The sequence below is a fragment of the Dasypus novemcinctus genome, chromosome 10 (assembly GCF_030445035.2).
Source record: "Dasypus novemcinctus isolate mDasNov1 chromosome 10, mDasNov1.1.hap2, whole genome shotgun sequence".
In the NCBI taxonomy this organism is placed as follows: Eukaryota; Metazoa; Chordata; class Mammalia; order Cingulata; family Dasypodidae; genus Dasypus; species Dasypus novemcinctus.
In genome coordinates this window covers 106,130,470-106,154,023 of record NC_080682.1, presented here as the reverse complement: position 1 = coordinate 106,154,023, position 23,554 = coordinate 106,130,470, and the positions used below count along the sequence as shown (strand labels likewise).

The 23,554-nt window shown below is 39.4% G+C and overlaps 1 protein-coding gene across 3 annotated transcripts in view; it reads left to right on the top strand.

Annotated features, from left to right (window-relative positions):
• C2CD3 (C2 domain containing 3 centriole elongation regulator) overlaps nucleotides 1-23,554 on the top strand; it is a 187,621-nt gene that overhangs the window by 124,427 nt on the left and 39,640 nt on the right. For all 3 annotated transcript variants that reach the window (XM_058305935.2, XM_058305936.1, XM_058305939.2), the window contains exons 26-28: nucleotides 1,126-1,190; nucleotides 4,411-4,616; nucleotides 7,046-7,179. In XM_058305935.2, coding sequence (XP_058161918.1) covers nucleotides 1,126-1,190; nucleotides 4,411-4,616; nucleotides 7,046-7,179 — 405 coding nt within the window. The remainder of the gene's footprint in view (nucleotides 1-1,125; nucleotides 1,191-4,410; nucleotides 4,617-7,045; nucleotides 7,180-23,554) is intronic.

Sequence of the window (23,554 nt, the reverse complement as noted above, 5' to 3'; positions counted from 1 at the left end):
AAGAATAATGGTTTTGTCTACAAGTTCCTTATCACAAAATTGTTTCATTTGATCATCCTAGAAACCTTCCAAGTTGAAAAATATTACCCCATTTAACAGGTGAGAAAATCAGAGCTCTAAGATGCTACTTATATGCCCAGCTAATAATAGAGCTGGGATTCAGAGGTGGGTCTTTTGACTCTTAGCTAAAATTTGAATCTCTGACATACTTGTTTGACTGTCACACTGCCTTTCATTTAAAGTAGGTTCTCTTCAGTTCCCTAGTGGTGCTGGGAAGGAGCTGTAGGAAATTGTCTCTTTGTTTTCCTTGGATCTCCATCTTGCTCACCTGGAACAATGACACCTGATTTGGAACTTTCCAGTTCTTTGTAGTTTTAAATTGTATAACTCATTGCATATAAAATGTATTAGGGGTGCTCAATGAATCCCATATTGACTTCTTTGTCTGATATGAAAGTTGGACCCTTTCTTATTTTGGTACCTGGCCTCTTCACAGTGTTGCTTTGGAGTCAGAAAAACCAGGGTTCAAATCCTAGCCCTGCTACTTCCTGGCTCTTATGTGGCTTTGAGCAAATCATTCACTACTCTGAGCTCAGTGTCTTCATCCGTAAAATAGGGATAATAATGACAATAATGACCATGTCATAGATTTGGTGATGATTAAATGTATATGAAACACCTGGCACCATGTCCGACCCAAGATAGGCACTCAGTAAATGTTCTTTGTCCCCTCTTCCTCCATTTTTGCTACTCTCCAGCCCATGACATAAGAAGAATGCTCACCTATTCTAGTAATACTATTCGTTATATGTTAAGGAAATCCCTTTCCACACTCCCTCCCTGGTTTAGAGAAATAGTGTTTGAATGTGGCAGATACTATGAGGGGCAGGGGTGGTACTGAGTCGGGCGAATCTGTTTTCAGGTCTTTGCAAGTTGCTTCAGCTCTCTTAGTTTCTATCCCCTCATTTTAACTGTGAGGATAATATATCCTAGAGGATGGGCATGAAGATAAAATGAAATAGTGTTTGGGGAATTGCTTTGCAAATGGTAAGATATTCAAATCTAAGTTTCATACTATAGAAGCTTCCTTTACAGTTAATTTATGGTAGTGGTTTTTCTTAACAGGCTACCAAAAGAACTTCTTCTGGATCCACAAAAAATGCTGGTCTTCAAAGTTTGGCATAAAGGAGGTATGCACCCTGTTCCATGAATACTTAGTTCTATGAATATATATCTGGTTGTGAAAATAAGTTCATGTCCTGTTGACAGTTTGCCAAGCCTTTCCCTTTTTTGAGCAACTGAAACCACAGCACTGATGGTATTAGGTACACATATGTGTCAGAGGGTAATCTCACAGAAATGTGCTTCCTTAGAGATCATATCATTTTATTTGACTCTTCTTGCTTCCTATTCTTCTCTTTTTAAATTACTCTGAGGATTGTCAAGACTAGGGTTTGCTTCAAGTCAACAAACAATTTAGCAGGAAAAAAAAAAAATAAGCTTTGGCCTTGTGCAGACTTGGGTTCAACTCTTGGCTCTGTCATTAACTGTGTGACCTGAGGTAAATCACTTTACCTCTTTGAGACTTTATTTACTTATTTATAAAATTATGATAATAGTACCTGCTGTATGGGGGTTTTATGAATATTAGTGATAATATATGCATAAAATGCTTGGCAGATAATTGGTGCTTAGTAAGTAAGGCTATTTTTATTATTATGCCTACTATGTGTCAGGTAGTATATGCTAGGCTGTGGGGTATAGTGAGAAATAAAATACAGTCCCTACCCTCCAGGATGAACAAAGTCCTTTAAGAATATGGATTAGAGTGGACTTACTGATATTCTACTATGGAACTATTGTGATTAGTAATGGAGGAAATTGTAGCATTGATGTGGAGAAAGTAGCCATGGTAGCTCCTGAGGGTAGGGAGAGGGAAGAAGAGCTATGACGTGGGGGCATTTTCAGGACTTAGAGTTGTCCTGGGTGTTACTGCAGGGACAGATGCTGGACATTGTATGTTCTGCCATGGCCCACTGGGTGGACTGGGGGAGAGCGTAAACTGCAATGTAAACCATTATCCATGTGGTGCAGCAGAGCTCCAAAATGTATTCACCAAATGCACTAAATGTCCCACGATGATGAAAGAGGTTGTTGATATGGGCGGAGCGGGGTGAGGGGGATGGGGGTATGTGGGGACCTCTTATATTTTTTGAATGTAATATTTAAAAAAAGGGAGAGGAAAAAAAAAAAGCCTATTTTAAATGGAGGTGGAAGGAAAAGCCTAGATAAAACTGACACTGCTCATCTAGTTCTATCATCTCAGTGTAGATAGGTATCTCTCTCTCCTTAATTCCATCCTTTCCACACAAACTCAGCAAATCTATTAGAAAAGGTATTCAAACCAGACAGAGCTGTGTTCAGTATATGAGTTTTGAGTTCCTACTCTGTGTTTAGGAATACAGAGGTGAAATACAGACGTGATCCCTATCCTCTCAGAGCTTTACAATCTAGTGGAAAATACAGACAATTACAGTATAGCATGATTAGACAAATACGGGGTGCTCTGGTAGGGATTCTCTAACCCAAACTTAGGGTGTCAGGGAAGGCTTTCTAGATCATACCTCATCTAAGAAATGGGGATGGGGCGGCAGACTTGGCCCAGTGGTTAGGGCGTCTATCTACCACATGGGAGGTCCGTGGTTCAAACTCCCGGCCTCCTTGACCCGTGTGGAGCTGGCCCATGCGCAGTGCTGATGCGTGCAAGGAGTGCCCTGCCATGCAGGGGTGTCCCCCGTGTACGGGAGCCCCACGTGCAAGGAGTGTGCCCCGTAGGGAGAGCTGCCCAGCGCAAAAGAAAGTGCAGCCTGCCCAGGAATGGTGCTGCACACACGGAGAGCTGACACAGCAAGATGACGCAACAAAAAGAAACACAGATTCCTGTGCCGCTGACAACAACAGAAGCAGACAAAGAAGATGCAGCAAATAGACACAGAGAACAGACAACTGGGGGGGAGGGGAGAGAAATAAATAAATAAATAAATCTTTAAAAAAAAAAAAGAAATGAGGGGGTGGGATAAAGTCACAGGGAATGGCAAGTACAAAAGGCTGGAATAAGGAAAGAGTATGAGGGAAGTTCAGACTAAATAGAACATAAACTGCAAAGGGGGAATGGTGAGTTGTCCTGCTAAATATGCTGTCAAATTTAACTCTTTAAGGCCACTGTTTTTTCCTCAATAATCTCCTAACCAGAGGTTTCCTCAAGTATGTGCAGGATATGGTGTGCTCATGTTAGGCAAAAATCTCAAAGTGGGGTTACCCAAAGTACATTATATCAAAAACAGATTGGTTATATGTCCAATAGCCAAATAAAACAAGGTTAGTTTTCTTTTCAAAGCTAAAATATATCTTTAGAGTATAAATTAATGGTTCTAGTCATCACTGTTCGAAACTCATAGTGGATAAGAATTACTTGATCCCTACTCTGTAACACAGCTTCAAGCAGGATAGTCTTGGAACCAAAGACTATCCAAGTTGAAGGGGGTCTTAAATCTTAATAGATGAGACTTGAGACTCAGGGAGTTAGACTAATGGGTTCAAGTCAAAGCCAGCCTCAGATTACTCCTCTTGAAAATTTATATTCCTTGATTTATTTAGCAATTTGAAAATCTATAGTGTATGTCAGTGTTTCGTAGATTTGGCCTTTGCTATTCAGTGTAGGGAATGGAACCTATAAAAAATAGGTACTTGTGTAGTAACAAGGATCTAATTATCCCCAGCTGTTTTCGTGTCAGAAATTAAGAACAAGGAGTGAAAAGCCTGAAAACAAAGGTCATTGCATGGTACTTTCTCCAATCAAGAAGGCATCTGCTCAAGCATTGAGAAAAGCGCCTTCATTGTGTAGAAGAGAACCTGAGCCCAAGTTCATTTTATATCCTATACTAGTTTTATAATCTGTGTCACTTTTCTTGATTAGCTATATGTATGTTATAGAAAATCAGGAAAATACATATGAGAATAAATAGGAAAATGCAGATCCCTCCTAATTCCAAGGGTAGTGGTCTTTAAAATGATATTTTTCAAGATCCACTTCCCCGAGGAAAATCATTGGGATGTGATAGCTTAGAGAAAAGAACAAGTGTTCTTAAGTTTAAGGGGTGTTGTTCAGTGGCATATTTTATAAGGATAGAACTTGACTTTGTCAGCTCTTCCTTGCCATACAAAAAGGGAATTCATAATAGCCAAAGCAGGTTGTGGTCACCAGTCTCTCTTATCCCCATTACTGTCTTCTCTGTTGGCTCTGAAATCACTGAGCTCCCCCAACTGAATCAAATTCTTTATATGTAGCCTCTAATCTTAATGGAAGGACATGCCAGCCACACTGTCCAATTCTTCTCTTTTCCCATACAGATGAGGAGAGGGTAATTGGCTTTGCCTCCGTGGACCTCTCCCCACTTCTCTCTGGCTTCCAATTTGTCTGTGGCTGGTACAACATCACGGACTTTGGTGGAGAGTGTCAGGGGCAGATAAAAGTTGCCATCTCCCCCTTGGAGAGTTTGATGCATTTCAAAGAAGAAAGGCAAACAAGACGTGGGGTAGAGACCCCAGGATCACTGGTATGTATCCTGTTCAATTCACACCCCTATAGCCAGTACACTGAACAAAACCTATAAAAAGATCTTTTACACATCTGGTTGCTTTACAGTTTACAGAACACATTATGTATGTGTGTCTTGTAACCTACCTCATGAAATAGATAAGGCAGTGTTCGTATCCCTATTTTAGTGTTGAGGAAACTGAGATTCAGAAAGGTGAAGATACTAACTCAGTGTCACTCAGCTAGGAAATAAGGTCCAGATCTGCCTCTAAATCAAGTTGTTTATAATCAATGAGTGGAGGATAAGCACATGAACAAATAAGGCAATATAATAATATGATAAGTACTAAAGAAAATATAAATCCACAGAGAACAGGGGTGAAATGATACCAAATGAGAGGTGTCAACAGAGAAATCAAATGGATAGGTGATAAATGAGTTAAGACTACAAAAAACTGGCACCTAACTGCCTGCTGTGGGGGAAGCCATAAAGAAATAAGCCTGCAACTGAAACAATACTAAAAGGTTCAGGAATGGAGAGATAACAGGTGTTTCTGAAGGTGAGAGGGTATAGTTGTATGAAAGACTATCTAGATTCTTTGAAACAGAGTTCTGGACTCAGGATATCAGCCTCAATCAGTAGGAATAAAGCTAATGTCTTAAAATAGAGAGATTAAATAGATTCTGTGTACTAAATGGTGATGTACTCTTCCATCAACCCCCACCGCCACCCTGCCACCTCAGATTTCAACACCCAAACCATTGGCAACAGACTTATACTTCCCAGGCAAGAAAATAGAGGAATTTTCTTTGGGAAAACTAATTATTTGAACAGGAGAATAACAGATACTGAAATGTAGGGTTCCCCACATGAAACAGCTAATTCTCTCCCCCCATCACCCCTATAGAGAAGCCTTCTAGTCATCAAACTGCCCCCCACACACTGATCTTTCAGGTAGCTCTTTTTGGAACAGTTTTCCTAAATACAAATGAATGGCAAAGAAACAACAGACAGTTTAAAAAACCTCTAATATCTAAGATGGAGATATAAATAAATAAACAGGTAAAACTTGTTTCCCCCCTCAAAAATCTAATATCAGAGAGATAAAAGAAAATAGTAAAACAAGAATAGGATGCTATAAAAAAGGAACACTTAGAGCAAGAAATTTAAAATATTATTTCAAAACAGAAATTTCAGTGCTAAGGTTGGAAGCTAAAATGTTGACCACTCCTAGAAAATAGACTAAACAGTAGATGGAAAAGTGCAGAAGAAAATTAAAGGAAATTATATTCTCCAATCTGCTCACCTTGCAACTGAAGAAAGTGACTACAGATCATCAGAAAGGTGGGATTAGAATCCATGTCTACGCCTACTATAGAAACAGTGTTCTTTTCATTTGTCAGGAATAGATTTCTTTCAGTGGCAGATTAGAATTAACTTTTTAAAAAATCAGAGTCAAAATTTTAATACATCTTATTTGAAATACAACTGCATTTTATGATTCAAGGATAATTTTATTTGAGGAATACTAATGATAATAGCTAGTAATTATATAGCACTGCGCCATGTACCAGGCACTATTCTAGGTACTGGGAACACAGCTATGGGGGGTGAGAAATAAACAGATAGACACTCACATCCTAGTCAAAGAAACAGACAATAAATATATATGTAAAATATTTATGATGTTAGAATGTGGTAAGGCCTTTGGAGGAAACATAGGAGGGGTGGTAGGGGTGGTAGCCAAGACAGAAGGGAGTCTGAGAATATTGGGTATTTAAAGAATCTAAAACCATATTAATTAAACTTTTAAATCCATTGTTCTATCATATTAAAATAAAAAGAATGGGAAGAGAGGAATTGAAGATGGTTACTCTTATAAGGAGTTTAAATGTAAAGGAAAGAATTTTCCTACTCTGAACTATCCCCGATAGGAAAGCTCTTTCAAGATAAAGACTGTTTTATTCACCTCCCTATCATGCACACCTGGCCCAAGGTGTGGCACAGAGTGGGCCTTGATAAATATTTAATAAATGAATATATGTGTAGATGACAAGAGTTCAATCGTCCCTCTATAAAAAAGTGTTTTCTTCAGTTCAATCCTAGTAATCATGGGACAAGAAATGTCACAAACAGATTACCCTCATATGTAAAATAAATATAAGATGACACCCCAGCAGAAGTTCACAAACTAGCTGGAAGAATAAGACCATAAACTAAAAAGCAATATGATAGCCTAGTCTGTAAAAGGAGAGTAATATTTCCTACCACTTAAGATTATTGTAAAGTTTAAATAAGAATATTCATGTAAATTGCTTAGCAAGTGTTCAAATAGAAAAGTACTTCCTAAGTTATATACACACAATTTTACAAATTTATTTATACCCTTCTTCGTGACAAAAGGATTTATGGTAACACATGCACCATTTTTCTCCTTGCTGCTACAGATTCCAAAATATAGTCCCTTTTCCTTCCCTGCTTCTGATATGTGTGCTGCATTTCCCAGCTGCATTGCAAGACAGATACCAGAACAACCTACACATATCTCTTCAAAGGAGCTTGGTTCCTCCTCTCCTGGGAAGTGAGTAGTTTCTTTTTTTCTTAATTTTTTTTTTTTAATGTATTTCTCCCCCCTCCCCCACTTGTCTGCTCTCTGTGTCCATTCACTGTGTGTTCTTCTCTGAACCGCTTCTATCCTTATCAGCAGCACAATGGAGTTAAAGAGTTAAAGTGATAAACTAGCTTGTCATTACTGTCTTTCTTTTATTAGAGGAAAAAACTGGAGACAGGGAATGGTAGTTTGGAGCTATGTACCTCAGAAGAACACATTCTTAAACACATCTATTCCTGTGGGTATGAACCCATTGTAAATAAGATCTCTTCAAGATTTTACTTCAGTTAAAGTATGGCCCAAATGAATCAGGTTGGGCTTTAATCCAGATTAATGAAGTGTTTATAAACAAAGTGAAAGTCAACCACAGAACCCAGAGCAGCCAGAAGCTGAAAGCAGAAGAGAAGGTAGAGGCCAGGAGAGAATGCCGTGTGCATTGTCATGTGACAGAAAAGCCAAGGACCAATGATCACTGGCAGCCAGCCTCGAACTTCAGTCTTCTGGTAGAAGGCATCACTTTGATGATGCCTTGATTTGGACTTCTAGCCTCAAAACCATGAGCCAATAAATTCCCCTTGTTTAAGGCATCCCCCATTGCATGATATTTTCTTTAGCAATAAGAAAATTAAAACACAGTAAAAGAGCTTTGTTGATATGTCACATCCCCTGGGAGCCCCAGGATTGTATGAAAAAATAATTTTTATAAGCTAGGAACCAGAACTTCTACTACTACCCAAAAGTTCACTTCAGTTGCAAAGAATACTTTCATCATCCTCACAGACCTTTAACCTTTATCCCTAATGTTTGTCAGCAACTGTGTGAGAAATATATCATGATATTTCCCCTCTCAAACCTATGTGCCAGGTTGTTTTGCAAAAGGAAGCTGGTCCATCTTTCACTAAGCCAACCTTGGATACGCATATAGTCAGGACTAGAGCACGTTTCATCCTGTCAAAGGGCAGGGTCTAAGAATAAGATTGCTTCTTTCCACCCCCACTCCCTTCCAGGCTCTAGTACCATTTGGCATACCCTGCTTCCACCAGAGTCTTTCCCATATCTCTCTTCACCTGGGGGAGAAGGAAAGAGATGTACCTCGACAGTAGGCATTCCTACAGCAGCAGTTACTGAGTAGACCCTTTATTCCAAGAAATACTCCAATACTGCTTAACCACTCAAAGGCCAGTTTCAGTGCTGTGTAGCTTTCTACTTGCTCACTGCATGAAGAGCCTCTGCCCTCTATATAAAGAGAGCCCATCTGTCTGTCAAATCCTAATGTCCTAGGTTTCCATAATGTCTTAGTTTGTCAAAGGGTTGCCAGTGCAAAGTACCAGAAACCTGTTGGCTTTTATATAGGGATTAATTTGGTATGAAAGCTACAGTTCCAAAGCAATGAAATGTCCAAATCAAGGCATCAGCAGAGATGCCTTCTCACCAAGGTCAGCTACTATTGATCCTACTTGATGAAGCAAGATGGCCACTGATATCTGCTGAGGTTTCAGCCTTCCCCTCCAGGCTCACCATCTCCTCTTGAGCTGCCCTGTGCTCCCAGCCTCTTGGGGCTTCATGCTTAAGTGAGCCTGTAGTCCTCTCTCTCTCACATTGCAGAGTCAAATATGCTGGCTCTGTTTTTCCTCTGTCTGAGTGAGTCCCTTTATATTAAACCCAACAAGGGAGCTGGAACTCAATCTGAGTCACACCTCACTGATATAGTCTACTCCAAAGACCTAAAGTGATCTTATCAAGTAATCTAGTCAAATATCCCACAACTAAATATAAAGTAAAGGGTATTATACCCAGAGGACTAGTTTACAAACATAATCTTTTTCTTTTGGGGATTCATAAGATAATCTCAAACTGCCAAAGATGATTCCTCCATTATCCATTTTATATAAGTGCTACTTTGACATGGTAATTCATTAGAGACACAGGATAGGATGAAGGTATCTCTTGTTTCCATTATTTAGTCATTTTAAAAGCTAAAAGTTTGTTTGGCTTTTTGTCCACATCAAAATATCCCTTTTGCCACTTCTAAAGGGGTACATCAAAATGTCATGTTAAGGGGAAGCAGCTGTTGCTCAATCAGTTGGGCGCCCGTATACCGTATGTGAGGCCCTGGGTTTGCATCCCGGGACCTCCTTGTGAAGGCAGGCTCACCCACACACTGTGGAGAGCCGCCGGCCCTGGTGCCACAAAGTGCCTCCCAGCCCGCAAGCACCGTGGAGTGCTGGCATCCCTCAAGTGCCACAGAGAGCCAACTCAGCAAGGTGACGCAACAAAAAAAAAAGGGAGACAAGTAAAAACACAGAAGAATGCAGAGCAAATGGACACAGCAGACAACAAGCAAGCTGCAAGCAGGGGGGAATAAAAAAATGTCGTATTAAGGAGCAGATGTGGCTCAAGCAATTGAGCACCTACTTCCCACAAGGGAAGGTCCTGGGTTCAGTTCCCAGTGCCTCCTAAAAACAAGAATAACAAACAACAAGCAAACAAATGAGAAAACCAACTCAGGGGAGCCAATGTGGCTCAGTGGTAGAGCACCAACTTTTCACGTACGAGGTCCTGAGTTCAATCCCCGGCCCCAGTACCTCAAAAAAAATGAACGAGTCTTATTAGCTACACCCCTCCATCCTCCCCAGAGGATGCCCATTCTCAACGTGAATTATGAGTTAAGTTCCTTCTGTAGGCTTGAGTCAAGAACTATCCTCAGTCATCTTAGTAATACTGCATTGGATATCTAAAGTTGTAGGAAAAAGACCAAGAGAACTTTAAGGAACTGTGTCCAACAATTCAGATATGGCAGAAGAGAAGTCAATGTGCTGGGAAGATCTTCCAAAACAAGGGCAGTTGTTTACATAGTGGTGCTGTGTAAACCCAAACTTTTAACCTTAAAACCTCTTAACGAGAAAATGCAGCAAGCTGCACAGGATATAATTCACCAATAAGAAATGGCAGAGAAGAAACAGCAGCAGCAAATAACCAACTGAATGATGATTTAGTACTTCCATGAACACCCCATCTATTTAATAGTAACTTGAAAATAATCTCCATCTGTATGCTAAAAGTATTTTTTGTTAAAAAAAAACAATAGTAGAGAAGAAGATGTGGCTCAAGTGATAAGGCCTCCGCCTACCATATGGGAGGGCCCAGGTTTGATCCCAGGGACCTGTTGGTGAAACAGAAAAAGGGAAAGCGTGCCTGTGTGGCAAGTCAGTGCCTGCATGGCAAGCTGAGTGCCCATGTGGTGAGCCAGTGCCTGTGTGGTGAGCCATCACCTGTGCAATGAACCAAGTGCTTGTGCAAGTGCCCACATAGTAAACCAAGTGCCCAGGTAATTGCCAGTGTGGTGAGCCATTGCCCACACAGTGAGCCAAGTGCCCACACAGCAAGCCAAGTGCTCATACGGTGAGCCAGTGCCTGCACAAATGAGTCACACAGCAAGATGATGATGCAACAAAAGAGAGAGAAAGGGGAGAGTCAAGGTGAAGCGCAGCGGAGACCAGGAACTGAGGTGGTGCAGTTGACAGGAACCTCTCTCCACATCACAGGTCCCTAGGATTGAATCCCAATGAATCCTAGAGGAGAAAGATGAGAAGAGAAGATGAAAAGAGAAATAGATACAGAAGATCACACAACGAATGGACACAGACAGCAAAATCAGCAGGGAGGGGGAAGGGAAGAAAAATAAATAAAATAAATGTTAAAAAAAATAGTATTCATATAAATATTAATAACACAAAATACCCAAGATTGATGAAACCTATACTCTGAATTTTTAAATTTTGGTTTGACTGAACACAAAACTTTGAAAGAAATGTTATGGTGTGATTACCCAAGTATTTAAAATTGCAAATTAGAATTCTGAAAGTTGCTTTCTGAGGTACCGTGCTGTTTTGTGCAGTCTTTGTGAACTTACACCATGGCTTACCGTGGCCAGGGCCGAAAAGTGCAGAAGTGATGGTGCAGCCCATCAACCTCATCCTCAGATATTTGCAAAATAGATCCCAGATTCAGGTGTGGCTCTATGAGCAAGTAAATATGTGGATAGAGGGGTGTATTCTTGGTTTTGATGAGTATGTAAACCTCGTATTAGATGATGCAGAAGAGATTTATTCTAAAACAAAGTCAAGAAAACAACTGGGTTGCATCATGCTAAAAGGAGATAATATTACTCTGCTACAAAGTATTTCCTACTAGAAATGAAGTGACAAGTTGTTGAGAAGTCAATACTTTTTTTTAGGTGTCAGTGTTGGAAGTATAGTGCTAAAACAACTGTTCAGATTGTTTTTGATTACCCCTATATTATTATATCACAATAAATGCTGTGGGGTTGTTTTTATTAATAATAAATAAATAAATAAAATTGCAAACTAAATTATTGTTCAATGTTCCTATTGCTATCAGTTTTATGAATAACATTCTTAGGCACAAATAACTCAGTGCAACATTCTGTATACAGAGGATCATTACACCTTTATTAAAAACTTGCATTCGAAGATGTAGTCTAATTTTGTGTAAGGTGTTCATGCAGAACTTTTATGTTACCTAACATATTTTACCAATTTTATGTGTCATATCATGTTTAGAGCTATCTTGCCTGACCAACTGACCCTACCAATAATGACAAAAATGTTTCATAATTAAATTTGATTTTTTTTAAACCCTCACCTATTCTGTATAGTCACCTATATTTTTAGTTATACTAATTTTTAAAACTTGAGGATTACATGCCTACCTTTATGTTCCAGGTATCAAACAATTAAAAACCTGAAAATGCTTATATAATATCTAGAAGAGCTTATGAGGTAAATTTGAAGGTTTAGTTTGGAATTTTTGTTCTAAAAGACTGTACCTAAACCTGTAATAAGTATATTCCTAAGAAAACCTTTGTAAATTCTAAATATAATTCTAGATTGGTTTGCTGTAGTCCCTAATAGGCAATTTAAATTCACACAGGACTTGAGGCCTTGCTGAGTAATTAGGCTCTACAAAAAAGAAGGTAGTAATGTGTTTATTTTTTAGATAATTGTTATTTATTCATAAACTAGCATTATTTTCTCAGATACTGGTAAATGTAAAAAATTGAGTTTTTGAAGAATAATATTTTATAATACCAACATTATTCAGTATAGACTTCAAGAATGATAAAAGATATACAAATTTTAGAAATTTCATTAAGCACTACATAAGATCAATAAGCACAAGAGTAAGTATGCATGCATTTTCCTCAATATAATATTAAAATAATTGATTCTCTATTGTACTTTTGATTTAAATGCTTGCAAGGAACAAGCATTCACTAGATTGAAATGTGCTTCTTTATATGATTTAAAGCTTGATGTGTGAAATAAAAGTTTAAAAGTGTTTTAAAAGATCTAAAATAAATGTACTTGCTGTAAAGAATCAACACTGAAAAAAAAATGTCATATCCTAATCTACTCATCTGTCCAAGGCTATTATAATTCCCTCTCCATCTGCCTCAACAGTCAGATACAGCACCTGCCAGACTCTTTGTTGCTCCAGGGGCAGAGTGGAGAAGTAGCCTCTGAGATCAGACAGACTTAGATTTCTATCCTGACTCCACCACTTACTGGCTATATATGATCTTAGGCTAATTACCTTCAATTCTCTGAGTGTCAGCTTTCTTGTTAAATGATAATAATATATTACCTCAAGGGTTGTTATGAAGAGTAAATTTTTAAAAATACATGAAATGCCTCGAACAACAGTTTCCAGGCTTTTGGTCTTTGTGCTTTATTGGTAATAGCCAAAAACATCAAATAATTCAAATGTCCATCAACAAATAGGTGAATAAATAACCAAATTATGGTATATCAATACAATGCAAGAGTATTCAAAAATACGCTACTAATATACAACAAAATGAATCTCAAAATAATTATGCTGAGGGAAAGAAGCCAGACCCTCTTCCTGCCCCCCAAAAAAGAGTTGGAGTATATGATTCCACTTATATAAAATTCTAGAAAATGCAAAATAATCTATAAGGGCAAATCAGATTAGGGGTTGCCTATGGACAGGGCAGGATAAATGGGGAAAGAGGGAAAGATTACAAAGAGCAGGAGGAAATTTTATAATAAATATTACATTAGTTCTTTATCTTGGTTTTAGTGATGGTTTCATGGATGTATATATAAAAATTCATAAAATTGTACATTTGCAATATATGGATTTTATTATATGTAAGCTATACCTCAGTAATGCAGTGGTTCTCAAACTTTTCCATATCAGAACCCCTTTACACTCTTAAAAATTAATGATGGCCCCAAAGAGGTTTATTGATGTGGGTTATATCTATCAGTTTTAACCATATTAGAAATTAAAACAGAAAAATTTTAATGTGATTGTGTTGGTTTGAAGTTCTTTTATGAATCCCAAAAAGAAAGAGATTATGTTTTTAACTAATTCATTCCTTTGGGTGTGAGACCCTTTCGATTGGACTATGTCAGTGAGGCATGACTCAAGCTGAGTCTCTGCCCTCTTTCTGAGTCCAATATTAATGGAGACACAGAGAAAGAGAGATAGGAAAAGGGAGCTCTGCCACTTTTGACCCTGCAATGTGAAAGGAGGACTCAAGGGCTACTAGCAGCCAAAGCTTAAGCACAAAGTCCCTTAGAGGCTGGACCCACAGAGCAACTCAAGTTTGAGGAAATGAGCCATGTGCCTAATAGCTCACACCTGAACTCAGGAAGAAAGCGAAATAGCCAAGATTGAGAGAGGAGGCCCAGTAGGAGACAATCCCTATGTCTAGTTGCCTACAGTTAAGCTCTGGGAGCTGAGTTCTGAGAGACAATGAACCTGAAGGGGAAGGCAGAGGCCTAGGCAGAGATTGCCCACCATCTTGTTTCATCACATGACACCTGACTTTGGTGAGAATGTTTCTCTGGTGGTGCCTTAATTTGGACACCAGAACTTGGAACTGTACTCTTTTACCCCAAATAAATTCCCTTTATAAAGGCCAACATATTTCTGGTACTTTGCATCGGCAGCCCTTTGGCAGACTAAAACAGCAATATACAAAATAATAGTATTTCCATATCCCAGCAATGAATAATCCAAAATGAAATTAAGAAAACAATTCCATTTACAGTAGAATAAAATATAAGTAGCTTAGGAGTAGATTTAGCAAGAGAAGTAAAACTTCTACTTTGAAAACTATAAAACCTTGTTGAAAGAAGTTAGAGACCTAAATAAATGGAAAGATATCTCACATTCATGGCTCAAAAAACTCAATATTGTAAACTGACAGTACTCACCAAAATGACCCCCAGATAGAACACAGTCTCCATTAAAATATCAGCTGGTGCATTTGCAGAAATGGACAAGCTGATCCTTAAACTGATATGGAAATTCGAGAGATGTAGATTAGGCAAAGAAATCTTGAAAAAGAATAAGGATTCTAACTTTAAAACTTGCTACAGAGGGAAGCAGGTTTGGCCCAACAGATAGGGCGTCTGCCTACCACATGGGAGGTCCAAGGTTCAAATCCAGGGCATCCTGACCCGTGTGGTGAGCTGGCACACGTGCAGTGCTGATGCGCGCAAGGGGTGCCATGCCACGCAGGGGTGTCCCCTGCATAGGGGAGCCCCACATGCAAGGAGTGAGCCGGAGAGCCGCCAAGCACAAAAAAAGCACAACCTGCCCAGGAGTAGCGTCGCACATACTAAGAACTGACGCAGCAAGATGATGCAACAAAAAGACACAGATTCCCCGTGAGCTGACACAAGCGGACACAGAAGAACACACAGTGAATGGACACAGAGAGCAGACAGCTGGGGTGGGGGAGGGGAGAGAAATAAACATTTTTTAAATCTTACTACAGAGGCAGAAATGCAAGCCAAGGAGTCCCAAGGATTACAGCAAGTCAGGACCAAAACACTACAGACTTCAGGAAAAAAGAATGGCCTTACTGACATCTTGATTTTGAACTTCTAATCTTAGACCATTGATACTTCTTACCTGTCAGCTCCTTGAAAATCCTTATACCCAGATGTGATGGTTTGGAGCTCTATGGACTTTAGAAAAGTCATGTTTTTAAAGCTAATCCATTCCTGTGGGTATAAACATGTTGTGGGTAGAACCTTTTGATTGGCTTATTTCATTTAAGGTCCTCTTTATTAGGTTACTTCAGTAAGGACTGGCAAGGGTGGTTCTTTATCCTCTTGTTGGAGTCCTTTATATGAGAATGAAATTCAGACGAAGAGAAAGCCATGGAAGCAACAAGCTGAAGCAACCAACCTTGGAAGAGAAGGAAGAATCCAGCAGATGCCACCATGTGCCTTCCCATGTGATAGGGGAGTCCAGGATCGCCAGCAGCCAGTATTAGGGAAGAAAGCATTACTTGTTAATGCCCTAATTTGGATATTTTTCCTCAGTCTCGGAACTGTAAGCATATGAGCTAATAAATCCCCATTGTAAAAGCCAACCCATTTCTAGTATATCGTTTTCAGCAGCCTAGCAGACTAAAACACCAGAAGAAGCTGAAGTTAATTTGAGAATAACAATTCATTGACTAAGAGATAATTTTCCATATATAAGTCACTCTATGATAACTCTTTAAAAAAGGTGTATTGGCTTTCAGTTGACAAAGATGGCAGTGAAAAATGCACCAGGGTGCTCTTCCTCCTATATAGTCTTTGAACAACTAGCAAAAATTGAAAGATCCATCTTCCTCAAAACTCTAGAAAATGGTTAAAAGGTTGTAGTAACTGGGCAAGGACAAAATCAAGAAAACACAGCTTTAAAAAGAGTAGGAGAAGCTTCTGGCATCCTTGCTGGCCCCACTTTTACCCAGTCCCTAGTGTGGAGTGAAGCCAGCCTGCACATCCAGTGTGAGTCCCTGGCCCTGTTGCAGAGAGACCAGAGCAACCTATATGTACCTGTGAACCTATATGTCAGTGCCAGTCTATCAAGTCGCAACCTGAACTAAACCAGGTAACTAGTCTCAGAACCATCTTCCCAGAACCTGCCCTTCATGCAGAAGCAGTGTGCAAACTGCTAAGCAATATAAGGCATAATTAAGTCAAAGTGACCTGGGGCAAAGGATTACCTGCCTTAACTCATGCAATAGAGCACCTAGAAGGAAGAGAAAGTCAATTACATAGGGAATACAGAGGGCATTCAAATTCCTATAAATAAGAGATTTCCTGAGGTCATGGGCAAGCACAAGCCCAGGGCAAGACTCAGGCTCACAAAAGACAGAGAGTACCCTCACTTCACATTCGTCTTAGCCTGATTTTCTTGATAGGAAGGCTAAACTCTGATAGAAACAGCAGTCAACACAGAGTCAATTTAGAAAGACTGTGAAAGGAGCTTTTTGCCTTGGTTTGTTTTTCTTAGCTTCTGTCACTCAAGTAAATCTCTGTATTATCACTAGCTGGATATAAATTTAAGGAAGTTAATCCCAGCATTAACACTTGAAAATATAAAATGTGCAGTATACAACAAAAGATTTCAAGACAAAGAAAGAAACAGGAAATGATCGCCCATCCAAAGGAACAAGGTAAAAATCCGGAAACCATTAGCAAAATACAACAGACTTTGGTCATACTGCACAAGATTTTAAAAAGTGATCTTCGGGGATGTGGATGTGGCTCAAGTGATAGGGCTTCTGCCTACCATATGGGAGAACCTGGGTTCAATTCCTGGGGCCTCCTGGTGAAAAAGAAGAAGAGAAAGCATGCCCATGTGGTGAGCCAGTGCCCATGTGAGTGCCTGCGTGTTGAACCAGTGCACGCGCAAGTGCCCATGTGGTGAGCTAGTGGTTGTGTGAGTGCCCGCATGGTGACCCAGTACCCACACAAGTGAGTCATGCATCAAAAGAGAGACAAGGGGAGAGTCAAGCTGGCACAATTGACAGGGAACCTCTCTCCACATCAGGAGTCTCCAGGATCGAATCCTAGTAAATCCTAGAGGAGAGAAAATGAGAAGAGAAGACAACACAGACAGCAAAAACAGCAGGGTGGGAGGAGGGGAAGGGGGAAAAAAAGTAAATAAATCTTTTTTAAAAAAGTGATCCTCAGTATGCTCAAGGAGAAAAAGGAAAACACAGAGAGAGAGATGAAAGACATCAGGAAAACTATGAATGACCAATATGAGAATCTCAAAAAACATTTTTAAAACAATCTCAGAAAAAATTTTTAAAAGAAGCCAAGCAAAAATAGTGGAGTTGAAGACCATAATAACATAAACAAAAGATTCCTTAGAGAGTATCAAAAGCATGTTGGACCTGGCAGAAGAAAGAAGCAGTGATCTTGAAGACAAGAAATTTCAAATTATTCAGGCTGGGGAGCAGAAAGAAAAAAGAATTTTAAAAAGAGAACAGAGACAGCCTAAGGACCTATGGGAATCCAACAAGCATACCAATATACACATTATGGGAGTCTCAGAAGGAGAAGAAAAAGAGAAGGGGGCAGAAGGAATATTCAAAGAACTTATGGTAGAAAATTTCCCAAAAAAAAGCAAAAGATGTAAATATGCACATTCAAGAAGCTCAACGAACCCCAAAGAGTGTAAACTCAGAAGAACCATATCTAGACATATATTAGTCAAGTTGTTGGATACCAAGTACAAGGAGAAAGTTCTGAAAGCAGCAAGAGAAAAGCAACATATTATGTACAAAGGAGTCCCAATAAGATAAAGTGCCAATTTCTCATCAGAAACCATGGAGGCAAGAAGACAGTGGGACAAAATATTTTTAAAGTGCTGAAAAAAAACAATTGACAACCAAGTTTTATATCCACTAAGATTGTCTTTTAAAATGTGGGAAATGGAAGCGGACTTGGCCCAATGGATAGGGCGTCCGTCTACCACATGGGAGGTCCACAGTTCAAACCCCGGGCCTCCCTGACCCGTGTGGAGCTGGCCCACGTGCAGTGCTGATGTGCACAAGGAGTGCCCTGCCATGCAGGGGTGTCCCCCGCATAGGGGAGTCCCACGCGCAAGCAGTGTGCCCCGTAAGGAGAGCCGCTCAGCGCGAAAGAAAGTGCAGCCTGCCTAAGAATGGCGCTGCACACATGGAGAGATGACGCAAGATGACACAACAAAAAGAAACACAGATTCCTGGTGCCACTGATAAGGATAGAAGCAGTCACAGAAGAACACCCGACAAATGAACACAGCAGACAACTGGGGGTGGAGGGGAGAGAAATAAATAAATAAAATGTGGGAAATATTAACACATTCCCAGATAAATATTAACACATTCCTAAATAAATAAAAGCTTAGGGAGTTCATCACCACTAGGCCTACCCTATAAGCAATATTAAAGGGAGTTCTTCAGACTGAAAGGAGAGGACACTCTTTTTTACTTCTTAGAGGTTCTAAAATGCAGATGCATAAAAAGTAATGATAGGGAGGGAGCAGATGTGGCTCAAGCAGTTGGGTGCCCACTTCCCACATGGGAGTCCCAGGTTGAGTTCCCAGTGCCTCCTAAAGATGAGCACGAGCAGACAGACGAGGAAGCCATCTGGGGGTGGGGGTGGGAGGGTAAAAAGTAATAAAACGAAAAAAGTAATCATCACTTTATGGTTTTGAACATACAGTATATACTGATGTAACCTGTGACAAGTACAACAAAAAGGTAGGAGGATAGGATGGTATAGGAACAGTGTATGTGTATGCTACTGAAGTTAAGTTGGTATCAAATCAGTTATGATTGTTAGAGATTTAGGTGTTAAAGTTTAGCCCCAATGTAACCACAGAGAAAATACATGAAAACTATACAGGAAAAAATGATAAGGGACTCAAAATGGTACAATACCAAAAAATCAAATAAATATGAAAGTAGACACAGAAGAATAGAGAGTCAAAAAAGTTATAAGACTTATAAAGACAAAATAGCAAAATGGCAGACAAAAATATTGTATTGTCAATGGTTATTTGACAATGTAAATGGATTAAACTCTCCAAGCAAAAGGCAGAAATTGACAGAATGGATAAAAAAGATGACTCAACTATATGGTGTCTACAAGAGACTCAGCTTAAATTAAAAAACATGAATAGGTTGAAAGTAAAAGGATGGAAAAAAGCATACCATGTAAATAGTAACCAAAAGAGAGCTGGGGTAGCTATACTAGTATCAGATAAAATAGACTTTAAGTCAAAAACTCTTACGGGGGACATAGAAGGTCCCTATATACTGATGAAGGGATTAAGTCAACAAGAAGTCCTAACAATTATAAATATATATACCTAATGGCAGAGCCCTAAAATATATGAAGCAAGTATTGACAGGTTTGAAGGGAGAAATTGGACGTTCTACATTAATAGTAGGAGACTTCCATATACCACTTTAATAATGGACAGAAGGGAGCTGGTATAGCTCAGTGATTGAGTGCCTGCTTCCCATATACAAGGTCCCAGGTTCAATCCTGGTGCCAAAAGTAAATTAGATATAGGAAGCGGATGTGGCTCAACAGATAGAGTAGCCACCTCCCGTATAGGAGGTCCAAGGGTTCAATACCCAGGGCCTCCTGGTTTATGTGGTGAGCTGGCCCACGTGCAGTGCTGCTGCATGCAAGGAGTACCAGCCCACGCAGGGATGCCCCTGTGTAAGCATGCCCCCCGCGCAAGGAGTGGCTCCTGCACAAGGACAGCCACCCCGCACAAAAAACCACAGCCTGCCCTGGAGTGATGCCACACACACGGAGAGCTGACACAGCAAGATGATGCAGCAAAAAGAGACACAGATCCCCAGTGCCACCTGATGAGAATACAAGCAGACATAGAAGAAGACACAGCAAACAGACACAGAGAACAGACAACGGGTGGAGGGAGAAATAAATAAATCTTTTAAAAAATTTAAAAATAAATTAGACAAAATATCTAGACAAAAGATCAACATGAAAACAGAAGACTTAAAGACACTCTAAAAACCAATTAGAACTAACAGACATATATAGAACATTTCACCCAATCGCAGCAGAACTTCATTTGCACATGGATAATTCTTTAGGGCAAGTCTCAAATCAAAAATATTTAAGTCCTATAATGTATCTTCTTCAAACATGATGGAGTAAAACTAGAAAAGGTAACGGAGAACTGGAAAATTTACAGGTATGTGGAAATTAAACAATGAACTCTTAAAGAATATATGGTTCAAGGATGACACTGGAAGTGCTCAAGGCAGGGAGAGGGAGAAGAGATATAAAATGGGGGCATTTTGGGGACTTGGAATTGTCCTGAATGACATTGCAATGACAGATGCAGGCCATTGTATATCCTGCCATAACTTACAGAATTGAGTCGGAGAGAGTGTAAACTACAATGTAAACTAATCCATGCTTAGTGGCAGTGCTCCAAATGTGTTCATCAATTGCAATGAATGTACCACACTAATGAAAGAAGTTGTTAATGTGGGGAAAAGTGGGAGATGTGGGGAGTGGGGCATATGGGAATCCTTTATTGTGTAACATTTTGGATAATCTGAAAGTATCTGTTTTAAAAAATTTAAAATATATTTTTAAAAAATCACGGGAAATTAGGAAATATCTTGAGGCAAATGAAAATACAACAAATCAAAACTTACAAGATGCAACATAGGCCAGTGCTGAGAGGGAAATTTATAATTCTTAAATGCCTGCATTAAAGAGGCTGTGGTAGTTTGATATTATTTAAGAATTGCAAAAACAGATTAAACTGGTCTATTCCTCTGGGCTTGATACCCTTTGATTGTATTAGATTAAGCCGAGATGTCTTTGATTAAATTATGTTAAAATTAGTGCTTTGACTCTGCCACATCATTAGGGCAATGCAGTTTGAGTCCTCGCCCCTTTGTGGGCTCTATAAATGAATGCTCAATCAAGAACACAAAGAAGTAGATATACAGAGAAGATACACAAGGGATCCTGCAGCTGAGGCTGATAGTTTACAGCTGACCTTGTGAAGAGACTAGAGCAGCTGAGCCTGGAAAGAAACAAGCCCCAAAAGAAGAGAGACAAGTCCTATGCCAACCTACAGCTGAGATCTGAAGAAGCTTGGAGCACGGAGCCTTAGGAGGAAAGAGGTAGCTGAACCCTCACAGGCATCACCTACCATCTTGCATCAACACATGGCAACAGACTTTGGGTGAGGAAGTACCTCTTATGGTGCCTCTAACTCTTTAGGACCTTGTAACTGTAAGCTTTTGCCTTAAATAAATACCCTTTATAAAAACCAACAGATTTCTGGTACTTTGTATCAGCACCCCTTTGGTTGACTAACACAGAGACATCTCTCAGTAGGATTCAGGCTTTCTGCATCTCAGAACTGCAATGGAGATAAACAACTCTGAGACCATGAGGGATCCAGCCTCACCAGGTTTTCCAAGCCAGCCTTACCTGGGGAATCCCAAAAGAAATAAGTTGCCCCAGAGTTCAAGGAGGAAACAACATCATGTAAACTGAGGCCAAGCAGAAGCCTCATTTAAGTTCTACTCTCCCTGCATATTCCCAAGGCCTGTTACTAAAAGTACTTTGCATCCTGAAAATGTGGTCGGGCTCAGGTGATCAGAGGAGAACTTGGAAAAGCCACAGCAGGTATGTTGGTATAGAAGACTTAGAGGGACTCCAGACCTGCAGCAATGCAGGAATAGCTAAGTACCCTGAATTTCCCAAATGCCTTTCAAATAACTGCACCAGGTAGTCTAGCTGAGCCTGTGGGCCATGCTGTTGCCAGAGATCTTCACCACTGGCAGCTCTGAAGATTGGATAGAGCCAAGCCTTCATCATCTCTTAGCAGATGACAGGTAACTTTCCGATGTCGGGCAACAGGCAAAGAAAGTGAAGAAAGCAAGTTAGAGACTGGCTGAGGTTTTTTAAGAGCTGACAGCCTGGCAAGGGAGACAGAGTAAATGACAGGCCCAGAAGAAAATCCTGAAATCCTGGTGAAAAAAAGATGGTAGTTATGAAAAAACAGACTGGCCCGTGAAAAGAAGTTCAACATGAAACAGACCTTAGCATGTCTGTATAATGTCCATCATATCTTCATGTTCTGAATTATGACCTTCATGTTATACCAAATCCGGGACTTCCCATGTGGTAGGCAGGAGCTCAGTCACTTGAACCACATCCATTTCCCATTGTTAAACTTTTTAAGGGACAAAAAGTGTGAAGAATACTTTGATTTGGGTATATGACATTGGCATTCATGCAGTGAGAAAAGAGGTCTTTTCATTCTATACCATAATGTAAAAATTTCTCTTTACCGTGATTTTTATTTATTTTTTAAGTTTTTAAAAATTTATGCATAATCCATGCACATGGTGAGAAGAGAAACAATATAGACAGTTTGTAACAAAAAGAGACAAAATCATCTTCTTCGTTCTCCTCATCTTTTGAGGTAAGCTTATTATATTAACAGATGAGTCTGTAAATTGCCACATCTTTATACGCATACAGATGCACATGTATATAAGTACATGGGATTTTTTCTTAATTTTCAAAATGTGATCATGCCTCAACTATTAACTTGGCAACTTCTTTTCTCACTTAAATTTACATCATAGATAGTCTTCAGTTCAACTGCTACAGATCTAAATCATTGAGTTTTTGTTGTCTTTTGTTGTTTTGTTAAAGAAATTGTAGGTGTGCAGAAAAATCAGGCAGAAAGTATGTGATTTTCATATACCTCTTACACAGATGTCCCTATTCTTAGCACTTTGCATTTTTTGGTAATTTTGTTATAATTAATGAAACAATGTGGTTATAATTATTCTGTTAACAGTAGTCAAGAGTTTACATTAGGATTAGCTTTTTCTGTTGTACAAGTTTATGGTTTTATAAAATATTTAAATGGGTTATCCTATAATTTCCTCTATGAACCACATTTAAATATAAAATTCATTGGTGTTAATTACATTCAAAATATCATGCAACCATCATAACTATCTGCAGTGTTTTTATCAGCTCACACTGAAATTCTGCAGTCATTAAGCAATGACTCCTTTTTCCACTGCTCCCCAGCCCCAGGTAGCAAACTGTTTCTATGAAATTTTCTTCTAGGTATTTCATATAAAGAAGATAAAATATTTACCTTTCTATGTCTGCTTTCTTTCACTCAACATGTTGTCTTCAGGGTTCAAACGCGTTGCATTCCTTTTACAGCTGAATGGTATTCCCTTGAGGGTATAAACATTTTTTGTTTATCCATCCATTGATGAACATGTGCTGCTTCTACCTTTTGGCAATATCGAATAAGCCGATATGAACATCAGTGTGCAAATAGCTGTTCAAGTCTCTGCTTTCAGTTTGTTTCAGTAAGTACTGTTAATAATAAGTGGGGCTGCTGGTCATATGCAATTCTGTTGTCATTCTTTTGTCAACTTTCAGAGGAATTGCCAAACTGATTTCTA